The sequence below is a fragment of the Myotis lucifugus genome, unplaced genomic scaffold (genome assembly GCF_000147115.1).
Source record: "Myotis lucifugus unplaced genomic scaffold, Myoluc2.0 scaffold_6, whole genome shotgun sequence".
NCBI lineage: Eukaryota > Metazoa > Chordata > Mammalia > Chiroptera > Vespertilionidae > Myotis > Myotis lucifugus.
In genome coordinates, this window is record NW_005871054.1 from 11,453,130 (window position 1) to 11,475,433 (window position 22,304).

At 41.9% G+C, this 22,304-nt stretch overlaps 1 protein-coding gene across 1 annotated transcript in view; it reads left to right on the forward strand.

Moving 5' to 3' along the window:
• Positions 1–19,077, forward strand: part of LHCGR (luteinizing hormone/choriogonadotropin receptor) — a gene marked incomplete at its 5' end in the record, with an annotated part of 55,500 nt that extends 36,423 nt beyond the window's left edge. Inside the window, 5 exons of the mRNA XM_023746052.1 lie at positions 1,357–1,425; positions 6,582–6,656; positions 10,211–10,396; positions 13,086–13,166; positions 17,905–19,077. Coding sequence (XP_023601820.1) covers positions 1,357–1,425; positions 6,582–6,656; positions 10,211–10,396; positions 13,086–13,166; positions 17,905–19,015 — 1,522 coding nt within the window. The remainder of the gene's footprint in view (positions 1–1,356; positions 1,426–6,581; positions 6,657–10,210; positions 10,397–13,085; positions 13,167–17,904) is intronic.
• Between the last annotated feature and the right edge of the window lie 3,227 nt (positions 19,078–22,304).

Below are 22,304 nucleotides of genomic sequence, written 5' to 3' on the forward strand. Positions count from 1 at the left end.
CATCTTCCATAGACCCACTTGTTCATCCAATTCACTTAACATATACTTACTGTACTCATCCCAGGTGCCAGCCACTGTTCTAGATGCAGAGGGTTCTGCAGAGAGCAGAAGAGTTTATATTCTGCTGGGGGCGGGGCGGGGGGGGCATAGATAATGAACAAGTATAATATAACTATGGGTCAGACGGTGGTAAAGCAACAGAGGAAAAACAAATCAGAGAAGGGGGATAGGGAATGCTGAGATGCTGGAGGAGGGGAGGATGGTAGTTAAATAGGGCAGCCAGGAAAGGTGACCCTGCAAATCAAACACAGCCTGCAGGAAGAGGGAGAGGGGGTCATCTCAGGGAAGAAAAGCAAAACAACCAGCAAAACTGATGTGCTAGAAGGAGCCACAAAGTGTTTTCTGGTCCCATTTTTGCCTCCTGTGGGCTTTAGACAAGTCACTTTCCTCTCTGATCTTATTTCCTTCTTCGCTAAATGAAGGGATGCCACTTGATTCTTTTCAAGTTCCCTTCTGACTCCAGCATTCCCCAGCATTGACCTGTGTTCTAAAAAGCCTCCAGTGTCTTATTCTGGACAGACATGTATGTATGTGTGCGTGTGTGTGTATGTATATTTATATGTATATAACATACAAAAATTATGGAACAAAATTTCATAAACAACACTACCCTAATTGCATCCATTCTGTTCGAATCACTTCTATTTTATTTTTTAAATGCTGATTGCACCCAACTATATTGATTTCATTATCCAATAATGAGTCTTAAAGAACTGTTTACAGACATTGAAATCTTCTTGGTTGTGGAGCCAGATATGGTAGCAAAACTTACACTCGTCCAAGAAAAGGGATAGCTCACTCAGCATGGGAGTCTTCCTCTGCCCTTAACTTTCAGCAACCCAGAAAGCCCGGGTGTACACACAGGCCTGCATAACCGCAGGCAAGACTTGAGTGTCAGTCAGACAGGTCTGGCCTCAAATCCCACTTCTGCCACTGCTTTCTTTGATCTTCTGCAAGCTGCACAACAACACTAGGCTTAGGTTTTACATCAGGATAATGGAAATGACGATGAAGATTAAATCATATACTATATATACAATGGCTGGCTAAGTATCTGATACTTAATAAACATTTAAACCTGGTGGTGGTGAAGATTGTAATGGTGGAGATAGAGGCAAACTGGAGGGAAAAAAAACCACTTCATTTTTCCAGGACCTTAGAATCTAAAATGTTAGTGAAACACAGCTAAGACATGTGAATGCCAATAATTATCTTAGCAATAAACATCACAGGAGGAAGGATGTGTGATTCCAAACCATTTCTTTCTATCCTAAACCCTCTCTCTTCCCTCTTCAGCAAACTGTATGGAAATGGGTTTGAAGAAATACGAAGTCATGCGTTCAATGGGACGACGCTGATTTCCCTGTAAGTACGCTCATTTCCCCAGCTCATGAATAAAAATGATATATTACTCTGGCTACCAGACCACATTCAATCTTCAGCAACTAACTCAGGACAAAAATAAACTTTCAAGTGGCTAGTCCTCAGTGTTTCATGCATGTTACTAGGCAACTGGCTGGCTGGAAACCCCAGAGCACCCTGATTTCAAAGATAGATGCAGTCGGAATACATTGAAGTTGACAGCTTGCTGAAATATTCAACACCCTACTTTAGGCGCCGCCATCTCACAGCCTCCCTCTTAGCCCCCGTGCTCAGGTTGAGGGTGTGTTAGAGGCAGCATGATTTCAGCAAAGAAATTCTTCCCACTGGCCCCACTGCAGAGAAATCGGGTAACTCCATTTACCAGCTAATCAGCCACAACAGACCCACTCAGAGTCCCATCTCCCTACTGCTGGGGGTGGGAGGTGGGCAAGGGGAGGGAATAGGCTGCTCATTTTCCACCAGGTGAGGGAGCCAAGAATATTCACCACACCCTACTTGAGTCCCAAGTGTTAACAGCTTTTATTTTATTTTTTAATTTTTATTTATTTTTATTGATTTCATAGAGGAATGGTAAGGAGAGAGAGATAGAAACACCAATGATGAGAAAGAATCATTGACTAGCTGCCTCCTGCACACCCCCACTGGGGATTGAGACCACAACCCAGGCATATGCCCTGACCAGGAATTGAAACGGTGACCTCTTGGTTCCTAGGTCGATGCTCAACCGCTGAGCCACACCAGGCCTGGCCCCAGTGTTAATAGCTTTTAAATCAAGGGGAGCATCCCAACCAACTGGTTCCTTCATTGTTCTCAACCTCTTTCTTTGTAAGGCTCCTTTTCTATTAGAGTGGTTCATGCGCAAAGCTGAACCACTCTAATAGAACCCTAACAGGGACAAGGTGACTGATGATCGCACTACAGCTGTGTAAAATAAAAACTAAGAGCACATGAAAACCTCAACTGAAGTCAAAATTAAGAAAAATAAACAAAAAGCCTTTTTTAATAAGTCGATCATATAAAGTATGGTCTACACCAGTGCTTGTCAAACTTTAACACACATAAGAATAATGTGGGAATTGTTAAAACACAGGTTCCTGAGCCTGATTCCCAGAGACTTTAATTCAGTGGTTCTAGGATAGAGACTAAGAATTTGCAGTTTTAACAAGCTCTCAGGAGATGCTGATGCTGCCAGTCTGAAGTTGAGGAGCATAAGTCTACATAATATATTTACTTTAATTATATATATTAACCAAAGACCCTCTTATGTAGATACCATGCCACATAACTTGGTGGCTAAGAGAACAGACCTAAGCGTCACTGACTGGACTCTATATCCGATCCCACTATTTATCAGCTACCTTGGAGAAGTTATTCAACCTATTTAAGACACAGTGTTCTCATCTATAAAATGGAGCCACTAATAGGCTTGTTTTGAGGATACCCACTCCTGAAAATGAAAAGGTCTATTTTGTACCCTCAGTACTTAAAACAGTGCCTAGCACAGAGTAGGTGCTCAATTATTATTTATTACATCACATAATTAATTATCAATGAGTAAATGATAATTAAATAAGATTAAATTTTTATGCTTTTAGCATAGGTCTGGCACATACCAAGTGCTCAAGAAACAGTAGCTTTTTAAAAGTTGTCCTTCCTATCATGGAGTAAATTTCCCATCATTTTCTTCTTGACTTGAATTTAATGAAGGGTCCACTCCAGCCAATTGAATCTCTTTCTGCCAAATTTAAATCAGAGGCCTATCCTCTCTTGGCACAGTGCTCTCAGATGCCTCATTCCATTATTCACTCAACAAGTGTGTGCCAAGCATCAGCTGTGTTGAAGGGAAAATGCTATATTTTTAGAGGAAATGAGCATGAATAAACCTGGTGTTTGCCTTGACAGAGCCTACAGCCTAGGAAGAGGCATCTCCAAATGGTATGCAAACTGTACACACTAAGTAGTAACTGAAACAGGAGACAGGGAGAAGGAAACCAGAGAAAGCCTCACGAGAGAGGTAGACTTTGAGCTGCGCCCGAGAGAGGCAAAGACAGAAGGAAAATGCATTCCAGGCCGAGGATAACAAAAAGAATGGCCCAGGAGAGGAAGCAAGAGATGTTTTCATAGACCAGCAAATATAGCTTTTAGAAAGTTCTAGTTGTGGGTGGACACAGCAGGAAGTGCCTTAGATGCCAGAGTAAAGAATTTGGACTCTGTTCAGTAGGAAATGAGAACCTAGAGGGTCATCTGTTAGCAGGGAGGACAGAGGGTTGGAAAGGGTAGCTCAGAGCTAGACACACAGACATCAGGGTTATCTGGAGAGGGCACAGCTAAAGTCCTTTGTGGCTGAGGTCACCTGCACAAGGGGGAAAATAAGAGGACTGAATATAAAACTGGGGGAACAAGACATGAGGAAGAGAAGCCAAAGCAAAAGCAACCAGGTGGAAGGAAACCAGTGGAGTAGACCTTGGGAGGTCAGGGAAAATAGGACTTCAGGAAGGAGGGCCTTGGTCAGCAGTCTCCGCTGCTTCAGAGATGCCAGAATTCGTGTGAACTTCGAATAATACAACTACTCAAGGTTCTTAATCCCCCATACCTCATCGTTGGGAGAAAGAGGAAAGCAAGAACAGAAATCAATATCATTCATTTATTCGTTCAAAAAGCATTTATTAAGCATCACCAATATATTAGGCACTTTGTTAAGTGCTGGATCGCATGGTAGAGTAGGAACACTCCCTGTCATCCTGAAGTTTCTGTTCTAGCATAAGGCACAGACAAAAAGGGGGTAAGTTAATTTCTTGCAGGTAGTGATTTGTACCATGAAGAAAATAACCTATTGCTGAGATCTGCGAGAGTACAGAGGGGCGACTGACTTTAGGCTAGGTGATAGCCTCACTGAGAATATGATATTTAGGCTGAGCCTAAAAGATGGCAAGGAATCCACCATGGCAATAGCAAGGGAAGTGTGTTACAGAAAGCAGCAGCATATGCAAAGGTCCTGAGTTGGAAAAGAAACGAAATTTCTAAGCTCCAGGAAATTTGAGGAGGCTGGTGAGGTTGGAGGGTCATCTGCAAGGGGAAGACTGGTGTGGGATAAACCTGGAGATAAAGTAGGAGCAAATCATGCAGAACTGAGGGGCTATGGAGAGAAGTCTGAATTCTCTTCTAAGAATAAGAAGACCCATTGAAAGATTTAAGCACAGAAGGAGGAGGAGTTTTCAAAACTGTTAAGAAAAAGTTTCAAACTCTACATTCAGCCCAGGGTCTGACACCTTCCCCATTAATAGGCCTGTCCAAAGGTGTTCAGAATGACACCAAAGCTCTGTCAAGTTCTCAAGCACTCTACTTACTAAGGCAGGACAAGGTGGAGAGGGACAGTATTGGATGGTTGTCCTCAGACACCTCCCAGGGTCCAAGAGTCAGGCCACATCATTCCCACAGCACCATGTTAGGAAAGTTTTGGGTTGAGTTGGGGGTTCCCCACTCTGCTTCAAAAGGCCATGCTGCCTATGCTTCTCACAATGGGAGGACCGGGTCACCTGGGGAGAGTTCCCAAAAGTGCCCTCCAGAAAAATGTGGTCGATGAATTTGATTTACCTTTGACCAAGTTACACAATGCAGTTATCAGTACACAGAAAGATCTGAATTTTAATGAAACATGCAAGATGCTGTCATGAAATTTGAAAAAATTAATTGGACCTGGCTGACATGAGGATTATTTGCTCACAGAGCTCAGTTTCAACAATTTGTGACCAGAACTGAACATAATTAAAACAAACCAAATCAGGAGGAACAACCATGGAGGCTCAAGAAGGAAAGCGTCTTTTGATTTAGATTTTAAACAGCAACTGACTCTGACAACCTCATCTTTTGAAAGTGGAAATATACCCAGGGAAGGGGGGTGATGTGGGACTGACAGGAGCTTTCTGATGAAAGGGCTGAGGGATTCCAAGGAGAACGCTTAGTAGAAGCACGTGGAAAACAGCTACCCAGGAAGGAAGATGCAGGGGCTCTTGCATGGAGACATGCGCAGACGCTAGAGAAGATGGAACACTATGAGATGTGCCAGGTAATTACCTAGCCATCCTGCAGGGGAGAGGCTGGTGTTCGTGCCATCTGTTCTGCCATGTAACACTGTAACACGATGCAGAAGAATCCTGTTCCCATGCTCGAAATCACCACACCAACAGTGGATGTCTACTGTGCCCACTGCCCAGGGATCCAGAACACTCTTTGAGTCCCCACCCTTCTCTTATAGGAAGAAAGTGCTGAAAAGAAGGCTGGCAAGACTGAGCCCAGGGACTCCTCTCACAGCTCCTTTGACCACCCAGAGAAGGGCCTGTGCTTGGAGCCCAGCCTCAGGGCCCAGACAGGAGGCTACTCTGCAGGGCCAGCCTGGAGTATCTGTGAGAGTTCACGCTGAGCTGCTTTGAGTTAAAGGGAACAGAAGCCCTCAGGTAGCCTCTGCCTTAGCAGCTCTGGGCTTCTGCCACAGGCAAGAGCAGTGGCCCTGAATCTTTTGTTTCCATAACATGCACACCTGGTTACATACACAGCACACACCAGCGGGGCTCCCAGGTAATGGGACAATTTTCTCTACAGCCTGTACTTCCATCCTTTCTCACCCCCTTACAAATACACATTTAAAAAAAAAAGTGCAATTAACATGATAAAAGGGGTGACATTGAATGAACCCTACTTTTTCTTTTTAAGGAAAGTATTTGCAAACTTCAGTATATCACTAGTAAATTCTGAGACTTCCAAGGTCAGGACAACTGAGAGCCTTGATCCAGGGCAGGCTGCACTTCACCCTCTAGCCCTGAACACTGGAGCAGCACTCTCCTCCTCCCAGCTGTGACAGTAATCGCCCATAACCCCAGGGCAGAAGGGGCGAGCTCTTTAAGTTGCAGGACAAAAGGTTCCAGCCAGTAGGGGAAATCACAAAGGAAAGGTGGGGCCAAATACACAATTTCACAATTTTGCCAAGACTAGCATGTCTTTCTCCCACTTCACCTACAGTGCCCCATGTACCCTTCAACCCTGAGCACCATGCACAGGCTGGCCCAAGCATGAGTGTACACAGCTGGGACAGGTTACACAGGAGGTGCAGACTCCACTAAGGACACTGTCCTTCCCCACAGGGAGCTGAAGGGAAACGCACACCTGAAGAAGATGCACCATGGAGCCTTCCTGGGGGCCACAGGGCCCAACATCTTGTGAGTACAGTGGTGCTGCCTCCCCACCCACCCAGTGCACCCCAACAGGCCTGCTTAGGGTGTCTAGCCACGTTGTCCCCAACCTGGTTTGTGGGGCATCAGCCTCTACATGTGAAAGGGCTGCTGTAACAAAGCACCACCAATTGCATGGCTTAAACATTGGAAATGTATTGTCTCCCAGCTCTGGAGGCCGGAAGTCTGAAACCAAGGGGACAGCAGGGCTGGTTCCTTCTGAGAGCAGCAGGGAGGGACTGTTCCAGGCCTCTCTTCTCACTGCTGGTACTTCCTTCTGTCGTGGCAGTGTAATTCCAATCTCTACATGGCACTCTGTGCCTGCCTGTCTGGCTCCCGTGTTCCCTCTTCTTATAAGGTTACCAGTCATACTAGATTAGGGCCCATCCTAATGAGCTCACTTTAACTTGCTTACCTCTATAAAGACCCTATTTCCAAATAAGGTCACATTCTGAGGTACTGAGGGTCAGAACTTCAATGTATGAAGCTGGGAGAACATAATTCAACTCATAACACTAAATATGGAGGCCTCCTCGTGAGCCACTAAAGGGTGGCTCCCCACCTGGCATCCACTCCTGGCGAACTTAGGCTAGAGGTCTGACTCGCCCTGACACCTGCTGGACAGGGCTGATGTTGTGTGTGTCAGGCTCTCTGAGGGTGCAGGGAGTGGAGCCAAGTTCCCTTAGTTACAGGGGTTTAGTGTGAGGACATGTGGGAAAATTAAGAGGAACAGAAAATGGGATCAGCTGTCTCCTGACAAAGCCTTGGGAAGCAGGAAACATCCTACAGCAAACAACCTCTGCTGCGGTCAGGTTTCAGGGAGAAATGCAACAGGTCCAGACACTGAACCTCTAACGCAGGGTGTCTCGTCACCCCTCGTGCCAGTCCATTACTCGCTAGTCTAGTACACTGTTATCATGCATCCAACAAGCATGGGCTGACATGTCCTGTCTGCCAGGCACCATGCTGGAGAGGCTGGTGAGCAAACCAGCTCTGCTCCTTGCCCTTAAAGGAACTGAAGACACATAGAGCAAATAGAAACTAACAAGCAAAGCAATAAACAAGAGAAAATGAGAAAAGCTCTAGAAAGACAGTGAGCAGAAGCATGGGGGAACACAGACAGGATCAAATAAGTAAATAAAATATGCAATGTGCAAAATGGTGTTGGTTGTGGAGAAGATACAGTTGGGGGGAGGAGGTTGGGAAGGGGAGTTGCCATTTTAAAGAGGATGGTCAGGAAAGAATATTCTAAAATGTTGTCATTTAAGCAAATACCTAAAAGAAGTAAGAGAGCGAGTTATGTGGATTTCAGCAGGAAGAGCATTCCAGGCAGAAGGAACAGCAAAAGCAAAGGCCCTGAGGCAGGAACCCGCCTTGTGTATTTGAAGAGGAGAAAGAAGGCTGGTGTGGCAGAGTGAGCAGAGGACAGTCCTTAAACATGTGGACAGACAAGTGGCAGGGAGCCACGTCACGGAGGGCCTTGTGACCATTAGAAGGATTTGCCTGTTCTCTGTGTGAGATGAAGAGGCTCTCAGGTTTTAAGCAGGGGAAGAAATGAACTTACCCAATTAATCTTTTTATCCTAGCTCCTGCCAGTATCAACTCATGGCTCTACTTTCTATCTCCCACCATTATAAACTCCAAACTTCTTAGCCCTGCCACTAACTCCTGACCATCTGCTCCCTAACTCTCCTATTCACTATCCATTCTTGCCTCTGTCTACTTCCTACCCCTACCACTATCAACCCCCACCTGTACTAGTGCCTACCCCTCATGCCATTCACTCCTGACTTCATCTACTTCCCAGCTTCTACCACCATCCATTCTGATTCTCTTTTCTTCCTCACTTCTGCCCCTGTCAATCCTAACTCTCTCTACTCTCCACTTGGCCTCTACTTATGACTTATGCTTCCTTATGGTTCCCACTACCTCATGGCTCCTGCCTACTTCCTTCTCTGCTCTCTCTCAGCTTCTGCCATCCTATCCTAAGGGGTCCCCTTCAATATACCTTATATTTAACATATACCAGACTCAGACTCTGACAGGTTGGTTGATGACTCCCCAATCTAGCACATCCTGTGAGCAGAGCTCTTACAGCAAGTTGGCCGCCAACCTGGCTACTGAACAGCTGAAGGGAATTGCCTCTGGGTCAGGCACAGGGCACCCTGCATGACAGTGTTTGCTTGAAGAGCTGCTTGGTCGGCCTACTTTGAAAGGACTGTGAGCACTGCAGGCACCTGGTCTTCTTCAGAACAGTGGGACCAGACACATCTCTTACTTCCCAAGCAGCTATTATCATTTCGCCTGTGGATTTAAGTGGTGTCTATATGAATTCCTTCCACCCACGCCCCCAGAATATTTTCCCTACAACTCTGTCACTGAGACTGAAAATCTATTATCAGAGATACACTCCTTTGTAATGAGTCCTTGTCATTTCTAGAATCCCAAGTTAAAATACATTCCCCCCAACATACACACCACCACCACCACCACAACCACAACCAGGCCTGCAGAGTCGTGTGCTCAATCCCTAACACATCTGAGATAATAACTCTATAAAGCAGAATGAGAACACTGGTACCTAAACTGATAAGGACACAAAAGCAGGAAAAGTCTGTAGTACCTGGGGCAGATCTCCTGCCTTGATTGTTCCACCAAGGCCAACACTAGACATCATTCCCTGTTGTCAAGTTCATCTGTCTATCCATCACCTATTGATCCCCTCCCATGTATTGGGGAAGTTTGCTGGGTGGGTTGGGGGTGGGGGGCAGTGGTGGCTGTGCTGCTGGGAGAGTTTCATGGGGCATCAGCAGCAGCCTCTTAGAAGATGGGCAGAGTTTTTAAATTTCCACTGACTGCTCTTCCTCCTCACATTTAACTTGTTCAGAGTTTTCTTGGACATTGCCTCATCTAGAAAAACTGAGGAGTTCAGAACCTTGTTTACAAAGCCTGAGCTCTCCGCACAGCTCTGCCCACATGGCCAGTTCGCTTGCTTTGGACTGATGAAGCCAGGTTGCCTTTAGAGGACGTGCATTCTGCTTCCCAGGTAGATGATGGCTCACGCCACACAGCAGCTATGAATAGTGTAGCCAGCCTGTGCTTCCTGAAAACCTACCCTGCAGGGCTTGATCAATCAGAGACCAAGGCATCTGAAGCCCTGACTATTTCCCCTGGGGTAGAGCACAAAAGCTGATGTCACCGCGTGTGCCTGCTGTCTCATAAAGCAGGTAGTTGTTTCACTTTTGCTAAGTGGAGAGAGGTAGAGAGGGGAGAGAGACGGAGAAATGCTAATGAATGCATGACAGGTACAAGGAGTTATACTCAACCTTGACAAGAATAATGGGGTGCATAAGAAAAAAACACAGCATAGCTTTTTTGAATTTAGATCTTAATGAGAGTAACTGAAATGGAAAATTAGGGGAAGGCGAGACAAAGAAAACATTCCTCACAATCTAGAATGATGCTATTGTTCAGAGGAAGTTTCAATGAATCAAATGTATAATATAAATAAATAAAAAGCCTTTCTCCCTTTTATTGTTCAGGGATATTTCTTCCACCCAACTGCAGGCCCTGCCTAGCTATGGGCTGGAGTCCATTCAGACGCTAATTGCCACCTCATCCTATTCTCTAAAAAAATTGCCATCAAGAGAAAAATTTACCAATCTCCTGGATGCTGTATTGACTTACCCCAGCCACTGCTGTGCTTTTAGAAACTTGCCAACAAAAGAGTAAGTAAAAAACAATAAGTAAAGCCTGCCAAGCTGTGGCAGCAGCTAAAACATCAAAACGCAACTGGTGGAGGGCTCCCTGCCCTTGCACTCCCTGCCTTCTAGGCCATTTTCAGATAGACAAGAAGAAAATGAACCATCCTGCTTCCTCCTGAAAACCGATTCCAAAGAGTCACTTCACCCTGCAGCTGGAGACTTCTGAACCCTATTCTGAGTTAATTAAATTATAGCCTTAAATTATTAGGCTATCATAGCAGCTGCAAAATGGATACATTACCGGCATTTCGAAGATCAATTAACTCTAATCCTTATCAGAGCCAATAATTCCTTAAGAGGTGGGGAAGTAGCCTCAAGAGGATAAATTTTACCTAATGTCTTAATCTTTAATAAAAGATAGACAAAATCCCTACAGAAGGTTTTTAAGTTATTTCTCTCGCAGCAGCAGACCATCTTCTGTTTCCGAACAGAATCCTAGCTCCCTAAGGACCAGCTTAGGGAACAAAAGGGCACAAGCTCCTGGCTGGTTTGTGTCCAGTGAGAGACATCTTACTACTTCAGCTGACTCAATTCGATGCAGAGTGGAATGACAGGGTGTGCAGAATTTCATTCTTTCCTTAAAGCAGTTTTCCATACCTTTTTTTTTCTGAGATGCATAGTAAATACCTTTTTTTACATTTTTACATTGTAACCCAGTGCACATCACATATGTAACTGAAGTAAAGCAAAGCAATACTTAACTTTTCACATGTGACATGCTCTGATATTTTCTTGCCTATTTTTTTAGTCTGCTTTGTTCCCTGGTTGGTTGTGTGTTTGAGAGGGCTCTGGGTGCACAAAGAAAAGAAGGGCTCATGCCAGGCTTCCTGAGGAAGTGACTTCTGCTGAGCCTTGAAAAACAGGTAGGAGTTGGCTAGACAGGTGTGGGGGAAAGCATGCCACAAAGACAAAACAGTTCCTGTGAAGGCACAAAGGCAAAAGACAGTAGGATGAAAGTCATTCAGAAAAACTGGGACAGGAAGACTTCTGGGTACACAGAGGAAGGTGAGTGAGGAGATGAGGGAGAGGTGGGCCATGACAGGCTCTGAGTGCCAGGCCAAGTTGTTTAGAGGATGGGGAACCACTGAAAATTTAAAGCAAAATTACTCAGACTTCCTTTTATCAAATATCACTCTGGCAGGAGGATGGAGGATGGGTTGGAAGTGAGCAAAGCTGGTGAGAGACCAACTAGGAGACAGTACAGACAGTGGTTTATGATAAAACTGACTCTGAACACCAGTTTTGTGGCAAAGAGGTCACAACCGTCCTGAAATTACTGGCATGCACGAACTTTAGTTCAGGGTTGTTGTTGTTTTTTTTTATTCCAGTAGACTTCTGGGTATAAAAAGGGGGAGTGGATTATGCAATTGTGGACCAGTATCAAAGTACAATGGGAATGTAGTCACACAGGGGTTGTCTTGAGTGGGATTAACTGACTCCTTCCGTGTCCCTAAAGCTCGAAACCTTGGATGCTAGTGAGGATGCAGAGCCTGAAGCTGGGCCAGTGGATGTTTGTGCAATCTCTGAGTCACCCTCTGCCCTGCAGCTGCTAAGTCTGGATAATGCTCACAGCTGCCTGGGCAAAGGGCCCCAAAAACTTCCTTGGTATCTATGATTAAAATTTCAAAAAAGATAGACGAACCCCACTGCTATTATCTGAAGGACAAGAACAACCACATTTCATGTTAACTGAAGATTGGTACACACAGAACCTCTTCGTGTCAGATTAGAGCTAGCACACCACGCGCACACACATGCACACGATTTTATTTAAATTTCAGGATGTATAATCCTCACCCCAAATAACAAGCTGATTATTTAAAATGAGTCCAGTGGGTCAAATAGTTCAGATATATTCTCCATTTTCCTGCTTGTATACAGTCATTCCTAAAAGAAACTAACTCTTTTGTTAATATTGGGAAGGATAGTGTATAGAAATGCCTAGTTCAGATTGCCTCATATCTCTTTCCTCCTTAGGGAAGATTGAGGTTCTCACAGCCTGTTGTCCTTTCTTCTATTTCTTCCTCAACTTTTCCTTTGTTCCTCCCTTAGGTTTCATTTCAAGAATATAAGCATATATGCCTTGTTTAATTCTTTGCCTCCATCCTCTCTCCCTTCTATTAGCTAAACTGCTAAAAGGGAAAAATGAAGGAAAAAGAAGCACCCACATATACTGCTGGGGGGGGGGAGCAGAAAATTCACATAATGTCAGGTCCAGTATCTCCAAATCCTTATAAATGAGATTCCCAGTTACAGTTCAAAGCCATGAACTATGAAGGGTTATTTGTTCATCGAGGCCAATGCAGTGAGGAGGGTGGCAAGAAGCTAACCTTAATATGCCATAAAGGCAGCTTTTAATGAGCATTGAAAAAACTGTGATTCAATCTGACAAATTTTTTAGTTTTTTCCTCTCTAGAGCACACACGAAACACTTAGCATTCAAGCATTTTATCAAAGCTGGAGGCACTCTAATGACAATTCAGAAGCCTCTGCTCTCTCCCCAGGAAGCGTTTCAGCTAGGACAATAGTGCAGAACATGAAGCTGGTATAATCGGCAAGGAATTTAGATGAACAAAGCATAAATAGACATGATCAGATTTAGTTTGAAGACCAAAAGCTCAACTGGTATTTTTTTCCACCTCTTCTCTTTCAGGCAGAATTTTTCACTTTCCATTTTTGAAAACTTTTCTAAACAATGTGAAAGCACAGCAAGGAAACCAAATAATGAAACCCTGTAAGTATTGCATGCAAAGAAACTCAGGAAGCCCTATCTCATTCTGCATGTCCCTTATTAGTATTATCAGTGTAACAATTTTCTTTCAATAAAAGTCCTGGTTAGGGGGATGTTTGCAAAGCATTTTAAAATAGCTTTAAAATGAGAACTTTTCTTTGCAAGTGGCATCCAGTTGATCAGGTATCTCATTCAACTGGTTTTAAAAAAAACCCTCTATAAATAAGTACCTACATGTTCATTCTACAATTATATTAAATTCTCAGAAATCCAAATTTTATTTGCAAGTATTTTAATGTCATTAAGAGCTTAAGTAAAAATTTAGTTCACTAGGAATTTTCACTAGTCATATTGTCAGTATCCCAGCAAGATCAACCAATGGCAGATACAGCTTCTAGAAGTAGCCACTTCCTTCCAAGACACCTAGGCCACCTTGACCACTCCACTCTGGAGCTCAATGTTACTCAGCCTTAATGCTACCACTAGCATACACTGGATGGGAGCTAAGTTACCATTCTACTGACTGATTTTTTTTAACATTTTCCTGGCTGCCTTAGCATTTCACATACCTCCAAATGTAAAAAAACATGCCTCAGAAGATAACCCCAGTGTCCCCAGGCCACATCTACTGTGATTTAGAAGTTTGATCATTCCCCCATGTGTCCTTCAGGCTACAAAACCAGACGCCCTTCTAGGATATTTTGCCAATCTCCTGTCCCTCTTCTACATCTTTGTTTTCCCTTTTCTTTTCCACTATCAATCTACAAGTTATGGGCAGCAGGGTAGTATGATGGAAGGACCCTGGGCCTCGTAGCTCCTCAGAGTTGGATGGGAATCCTTGGCAGTAATGTTCCTGTAACGCTGGGTATTCCTGGACAAGACTTTCTTCATCTGTAAGGGACAGCAGAAACACCGTTTGGCTTTCAGAACTGAGTTGAAGAATGTGACAGCATCAAGGGTACATTATAAATATTATACTCTGGATCCTTTTCTTGTTCTTTTAATTAGGTCTGTCACCATCTGGCCTCCGGTGTTTCTTTTTCTCACTCTTCCCACTCTTCCCTCTTGATAGCCTCCCTATCGGTCACCTTCCACATTATTCTTTTGCGATTGTATGGCTTTTTTCTCATCAACAGGAAACCAATTCTGGGTTCAGCCAATGGTAGCTCCAAGGGATGGTTTGGGGGAGGGGAAACTGTAGCTCATTCTCAATAATCCTCATTGGCCCCCACCACATGCCTTCCCAAAATGAGCATACAATCTCGTTTGCTAACACTGCTTGAAAACAAGTCCCCTAATCTCCAGCATCCTCAAATCTACCTGAAATTAATGTCATTTTTTTAAAAATGTGCTTCCTGCAAAAACATTTTTATGATAAATCCCCGTTCTCCCTTTCCCACCAGATTGCTGCTATTCCTAAGCCCCTGGAGTTTAGAAATTCTAGAACCAGCCACTAAGCCTTACCTGCTCTCCCCAAGATATAATGGTGTGCTTATTGTTATGGCTGGCCCACTGTTCTACAACTCCCATCTCCTCTCCTTTCTGCCTTCATTGTGGCTGGAGCAGTGGTGCTACTGCTCCTCCTTCCTCTGACTCAATATCGCTAACCCTATATGAGTCCATTCACATTCCCTCCATAAGCTTCAGTACTTAACACAGCTCCATGCTGGGTTTTGTCAATAAGCACAATGCTGCCCTCAGGAACCATCCCAGGACACAAATGTAAGTAGCAGCAGAGGGGTATTTGGTCTGAAGATAAATCACCAAGGAGAATATTGCTAGACATATGCTCAGTAGTGCAAAAAAAAGATTGGGCAAAGGACCAGGGGAGTAAGAGGGAATGTGCCTGACCTCTTACTGATATTAAATGTATTGAGAATTTTAAGAAGTTTTCTAGAAGCCAAAACAGTTTTGCTAAGGGGAAAGGGATAAGGGAAATTAAGGCAGCAATCATTTGAAAGTTTACACTTGATTTAATACAGACTTTTATTTTGTAGGAATCATCCAGGGAACTTGTGTAAAATGCAGATTCCTGGGCTCTGTCCCTAGAAAGTTTGATTCTGGATTTGAAGTAAAGCCAGGAATCTGTATTTTACAAACACCCTGGTGATTCTGATGGAAGTGGTCCAAGGACCACACTTTGAAAAAGGCTGATTGGGAGCTGGTGAAGTAGAGGAAAGGCCCCTGAACTATGGGTATACCGACCTCATGTTGCCACAGGTGCCTAGTGCCGGGGATCTTAGGCAAGCCACTAACCTGCTTTAATCTTGGTTTCCTTAACATAAAATGAGGGGGTCAATGAGATGGTCTTAAGGATCTTTCTAATGCTAAGAAATAACCTATTTTCTTTAACCATGCTTTATAACCACCCTCTTTAGAGATTAAAAAGATAGGTAATTGGCCGAAACCGGTTTGGCTCAGTGGATAGAGCATCGGCCTGCGGACTGAAAGGTCCCAGGTTCAATTCCGGTCAAGGGCATGTACTTGGGTTGCGGGCACATCCCCAGTAGGAGATGTGCAGGAGGCAGCTGATCGATGTTTCTCTCTCATCGATGTTTCTAACTCTCTATCTCTCTCCCTTCCTCTCTGTAAAAAAATCAATAAAATATATATTAAAAAAAAGATAGGTAATTATATTGATGTGCATGAATTGAGGACTTACATTTAATAATGAAACATATGAGTTTCCTTTGCAGTCTTCTGTGCATAGCAGCAGAGCTTCTCCAGTTACAAATTGCTATCTATGAATTCTAGCACCTTTTTAAAGTTCCGGGTCATAGATTTATTTTTTTTAAACCTGTGTTCTTTTATTTAAGTAATTATGTTGCTCAAATATATCACTCCATCCAGTCACTGAATTAGGTACACACTTCCTTATATGGAACATGAGAAGCTACATTTTGAAAGTAGAGAAAAATGCTTGTTCAATGTGTGAGGAACCCTCAAGTGAAATACATAATTGTAATGGCCCTGACAGAAAAAAAAATTATGACTAATTCTCCAGCTCCCAAGATTATAGTAGCAGACTGTGAGCAAAGAGAAAATTTGTTGAGCCTACATGCATCATACTGTACACAGTGATTGTCCCTTCCTCTCAGAGCAAGGATCACTCTGGTTTATTCATTGCACACACATTTACTGAATGGATACTCAGAGCCAAAATTGTGTGAGGCAATGAGATTTCAGAAATAAATAAAACCTAGTCCCCTGCCATCAAGCAGCTAATAAACTATTAAACGCATCATTACATAAAGGCAATGTGGTTTGATAATTACAATAGTATCTAAGTGCAGCCACGGGGGAGAGAAGGGGTAATAAACTCCTTGGAGGTGTAGAATCAAGACAGAGAATCATAGAGCTTAACTTTAAGGATGAGGAGGAATTCACCAGAGAAATGAGAGGCAAGGGAAGAGGAAGAAACAGTACATGTGTACAAAGACAGAGAATGAAACAGAACTTATTCTGAAAGCCACTAGTCACATCATGGACCAAAAGGATGACTGCACAGGGGATTTGTGAGTTAATTATAAGAATCTCTAATATTCACTGAACACTTAATGTGTGTCAGGATTTATTCTAGACATTCCACATGTGTCAGTGCACTCAATCCTTAGTATGACCCTACCAAGGAAGGTATGATTATTGCCCCTATTGGCAAATGAAGAATTTGAGGCACAGAGGTATTAAATAACTCTCCTGGTTTTCCAGGTAGTCTTGCTTCAGAGCTCATGTTCTGAATGGTGCGGCACTACTGCTTCCTGGAGAAGGAATTGGAGGAGGGGGCAGATCAAGGAGGGACCTGGAGGTCATCACGAGGAGCCTGGATTTTATCCTATAGCCAGTGAGAGCCTAGGGAACGTTTGAAATGACAGATTTGTGCATAAGAAAGGCCACCCCAGGAGGAATGTACAGATGGACTGGGTGACAGCTAATATTGGAGGAAGGATCCCAGGAAGAAAACAAATGTAATTGTCCCTTAAGGAAGATGAAAACCTCAACTCAAACAATAGCAATGGGGTTAGGAGGGAGTGGCAGAGGTGGGACTGTTTCTTCCTTAGGGACAGAGTCCCTCTTCAAGCCACTCTCTGAATTGAATACATACCCCTAAGGATTATCTATTTTCACAATTTCTTCCTATTGTCCATGACTGTATTCTTCCTCTGCTTCTAGGGTTCTAGTGATCCATCTTTGGTTTCTGTTTCTCTCTGGGCTATTTAGTTAGCAGGGACTAAGGTGCAAGCAAGTCCACCACTAGCTGACTACATCAACAATGTGAGCCTTCCAATTCCATTTGTGTTCTACCACAAACAGCTTCAGAGCAGTTTGGGTGACAACTATGAGATAAATAGCTACAAAAAAATGCCAAGAGAGAATTCCTTTCGATTTAGCAAGCATATATTGTGTCTCTAAATTTGTTTTCCAAAGAAAATTGTCCTCTGTAAACAGCTTCATTAAATCTTTGCATGAATGTATAAAATATATATATATAGATAGATATATAGATAGATATAGATAGATATAGAGTCTAAATGGTTTTTTTACTTCCTTCTTAAGGAACGCCTACATCAATTCAGAGTTCTCAGATAATTTAATAAATGTAAGACTGAGACTGTTGTGGCTTTGTTTCCTTTTATTTCTTAGGCTTTAAAAAACAGTGAGAATTATTGTTGAATTTTTTTAAATAATCAGAATCATAGAAAATCCCTTAAGTTTACATTGAGCCTAAATATTCTTCTTACAGTTATTCTGCCATCTTTGCTGAGAGTGAACTGAGTGGCTGGGATTATGACTATGGTTTCTGCTTACCCAAGACAGTCCGATGTGCTCCTGAACCAGATGCTTTTAACCCCTGTGAAGATATTATGGGCTATGACTTCCTTAGGGTCCTGATTTGGCTGATTAATATCCTAGCCATCGTGGGAAACATGACTGTCCTCTTTGTTCTCCTAACCAGTCATTATAAACTGACAGTGCCCCGTTTTCTCATGTGCAATCTCTCCTTTGCAGACTTTTGCATGGGGCTCTATCTGCTGCTCATTGCTTCAGTTGATTCCCAAACCAAGGGCCAGTATTATAACTATGCCATAGACTGGCAGACAGGAAGTGGGTGTGGAGCTGCTGGCTTTTTCACTGTATTTGCAAGTGAACTTTCTGTCTACACCCTCACAGTCATCACACTAGAAAGATGGCACACCATCACCTATGCTGTTCAGCTGGACCAAAGGCTACGATTAAGACACGCCATTCCGATTATGCTTGGAGGATGGTTCTTTTCTACTCTAATTGCCATGTTGCCCCTTGTGGGTGTCAGCAATTACATGAAGGTCAGCATTTGCCTCCCTATGGATGTGGAAACCACTCTCTCACAAGTCTACATATTAACAATTTTGATACTCAATGTGGTGGCCTTCATCATCATTTGTGCTTGCTACATTAAAATTTATTTTATTGTTCAAAATCCAGAGCTGATGGCTACCAACAAAGATACAAAGACTGCTAAGAAAATGGCAGTTCTCATCTTCACGGACTTCACCTGCATGGCACCTATCTCTTTTTTTGCCATCTCAGCTGCTTTCAAAATGCCCCTTATCACAGTAACCAACTCTAAAGTTTTACTGGTTCTTTTTTATCCAGTCAATTCTTGTGCCAATCCATTTCTGTACGCGATTTTCACAAAGGCATTCCGAAGGGATTTCTTTCTGTTGCTGAGCAAATTTGGCTGCTGTAAACATCGGGCTGAACTTTATAGAAGGGAGGATTTTTCAGCTTATACCTCCAACTGCAAAAACGGCTTCACTGGATCAAATAAGCCTATCCAGTCTACACTGAAGCTGACCACATTGCACTTGTAAAGAGTATTAACTGTTCATCAGTAACCACATTTTTGAACTATACTTAAATATGTAGAAATCATCTGTACCAGTAATTTTAACAAAGAGTTGGTTTTAGGAGGTTATTTATTCTTAGGCACATTAGGCAAAGAAAGACCTATTCCTAGCTCAAAGTATGGTCCATGACCATCACCGGTCTGAACACTATTTGTCTGTTACATAATGACATAGAATACAGAAGTTGAGAATGGTTAGAAACTTTTACAGCAATTTTGACAGAGTAATTTTATGTCTGTTGAATCTACTATTAAAAAAATTAGGTGGCATTTTACATCTTTGATTTTTTTTCTTATTTCATCTTTGTAGTAAATTTTATTGCATTTTACAAAAAATATTAGTCCATAACAGATTAGAAATTTAAAATAATTTGTCCTTTTTCTTCAGATAGTTTGAGAAACACACTCTAGAGATGAACTGTCCAATCTGACAGCCACTAGCCACATGTAGCTAAATTTAAATTAAATCAAATCAAATTAAATTAAAAATGCAGTTCCTCAATTGCACTAGCCACATTTCAAATGCTCAGTAGCCACATGTGCCTACTGGTTACCATATTAGACAACACAGACGCAGAGCACTTCCATCATCATAGAAAGTTCTATTGGATAGTGCTGTTTTAGAGACTTTTATTCATCCCCTATTATGTTCTATTGTCTAAATTTGAATGTAAAGTAAGCATTTAAAAGCACTTTTCAGTCTACTTTCTTGGTTTAGTGTTTAGTCTCTAAAGACCAATGAAACATTAAATAACAGAATGTAAACTCCTTATGGGTAGGAGTTTTCCTGTCTCAATGTTGTTTTCCTATCTCTTAGCTCAAGATCTTGGCAATGGAATGCAATCAGTGTGCTGAATTACACTGAAGTTACAAAATCTATAAGGATTTTTCTCTCAAGAGCCCCATCTTTTTATTTAGATAAAAAACAATATTTAAATATTTAAAAATATTTACCTTTATGCCCTGGACAGTGTGGCTCAGTTGGCTGGAGTGTTGTCCTGTGCACTGAAAGGTTGTGGGGTTGATTCTCCATCAGCACATACCTGGGTTGAGGGTCTGAACCCTGGTCAGGACACATGTGGAAGGCAACCAATCAATGTTCTCTCTGCATTGCTATTTCCCACCCTTCTCTCTCTCTCCCCTTCCTCTTTCTCTAAAAATCAATAGGCATATCCTTGGGTGAGAATTAAAAATAAAATAAAAATGAAAAATATATAAATTTTATCCTTTTTATCTTTTGAAGGATGGTATAAAAATATATCCAATATTTACTAGAAAATATTTTAATTCATCAGAATTTATTCTTATAGGACAATAAAATTATTCTATGCTGCTGGGTATTATTATCTTTACAAGTACTGTATATCTTATTTCACTTGTTATAGATTTCTTTTATTTCTTTGATACACTCATTTCTTTTATTTATTTGTTTCTCCTACTATATATACCCTAGACCAGTGATGGCGAACCTATGACACGTGTGTCAGAGGTGACACGCAAACTCATTTTTTTAATTGATTTTTCTTTGTTAAATGGCATTTAAATATATAAAATAAATATCAAAAATATACATCTTTGTTTTACTATGGTTGCAAATATCAAAAAATTTCTATATGTGACACGGCACCAGAGTTAAGTTAGGGTTTTTCAAAATGCTGACACGCCGAGCTCAAAAGGTTCGCCATCACTGCCCTAGACCTTACACATGGTAGGTGGTTAATATTTTTAGGTGATTCACTTTTATAACAGAAATATAAAACAATCATAAGGAAAGCTTTTCCCTTATAAGATGGTCTCATAGAAAGTGTGTGCATTCTTAAGCTGTATAATCTCTCATGCATAAATCATAAAAACATCAAATGCTCAAGAAATTCATATTTATAGCTTGTATTTTTTTTCCACAATGTTTGACACTATCATAAATAAGTCCCAAAATGACTAAAAAGGATTAATCAACCTGGAATAACTCAACTTACAAAATATTTTCAAAAGGTATTTTGTCCTACATTCATAATATTTGGTTTTAGTTTCCTCAAAAATAAATTAAGTCCATGCATAACTTAAGAATCTTTATGTCACAAAGATTTATATAAATATGTTCATAAGTGGAAATAATCTTTTTTTAATGTGCAATATTTTTATTGAGTTTTTTTCCTACGAATGATTACCATGGGCTTACTATTTATAATTTAGGCTTCTAGTTATAAATCACAAAGTTCCCACCTGGCTTAGAGTATATTTATGTGAATATCAGCATAATATTAACCTACTAACATGAGTCAAAAGAAAATCCCCCAGTAAATTTCCCTGCTCACCACTCCAATTAACTGTTGCTCTTTAATCTAAGGTTATTTGTTTTCCTGCACAACTTAAATGACTGAAACTGAGAGCCTCAACCAGAACTGGAGTCTCACTGACCCATGAAGTCTGAGCTATACATATGGTTATTTATACATATTATTGCAATTGAATAAAATAAGTAAAGAAGGTATTCTAGGCAAGGCCAGTTGGTCAATCCCTAAGACACTAACTATGCAAACTCAGCATGATCTTCTTAGCCTACAGAGAGATGTGGAAAGTATGTAAGAAAACACTGTAGGATATAAGCGTGAGAAAAAGTTTGAGTTGGGAATTATGATACATGATACTTACACAAATGTCATTTAACCAGCAAACTGTAACCTCTGTAATTGTAACCTCTACCTATAAAAGGGTATAGAATGACACTAGCCAAGGTATTGTACTTTTAAGAACTTAGAACCTACTTTTGACATTTTGTTATAATATGCAACAAGAAATGTTTAGCTTGGACATGGGGAAGAGGTTTCTAAAAGTAAAAGTAATATCATATCAAAGCCAAGTCTTGGATAAACTCTACCAATTCATAGAGCTTAAAGAATAATTTTTTCTTTTGGAATAAGATTTGTCACACTCTATCTTTAGCACATGTGTTAAATATACTGGTTAACTATGAATCATGACCCATTTGTAGGTAGTGAAATCAATTTATTGGGTCAATACCATCATTTTTGAAGTGCAATAGAACAAATTCAAATCTATATATATAAAAGCCTAAGCGACCAAATGACCGGTTGCTATGATGCGCACTGACCACCAGGGGGAAGACATTCAATGCAGGAGCTGCCCCCTGGTGGTCAGTGTGCTCCCACAGCCAACCTCCTGCAGCCGGCCAACCTCCTGTGGCTGGCCAACCTTCCGCAGTATCTCCCCAGCTGGCCAGCCCCCCCAGTCGG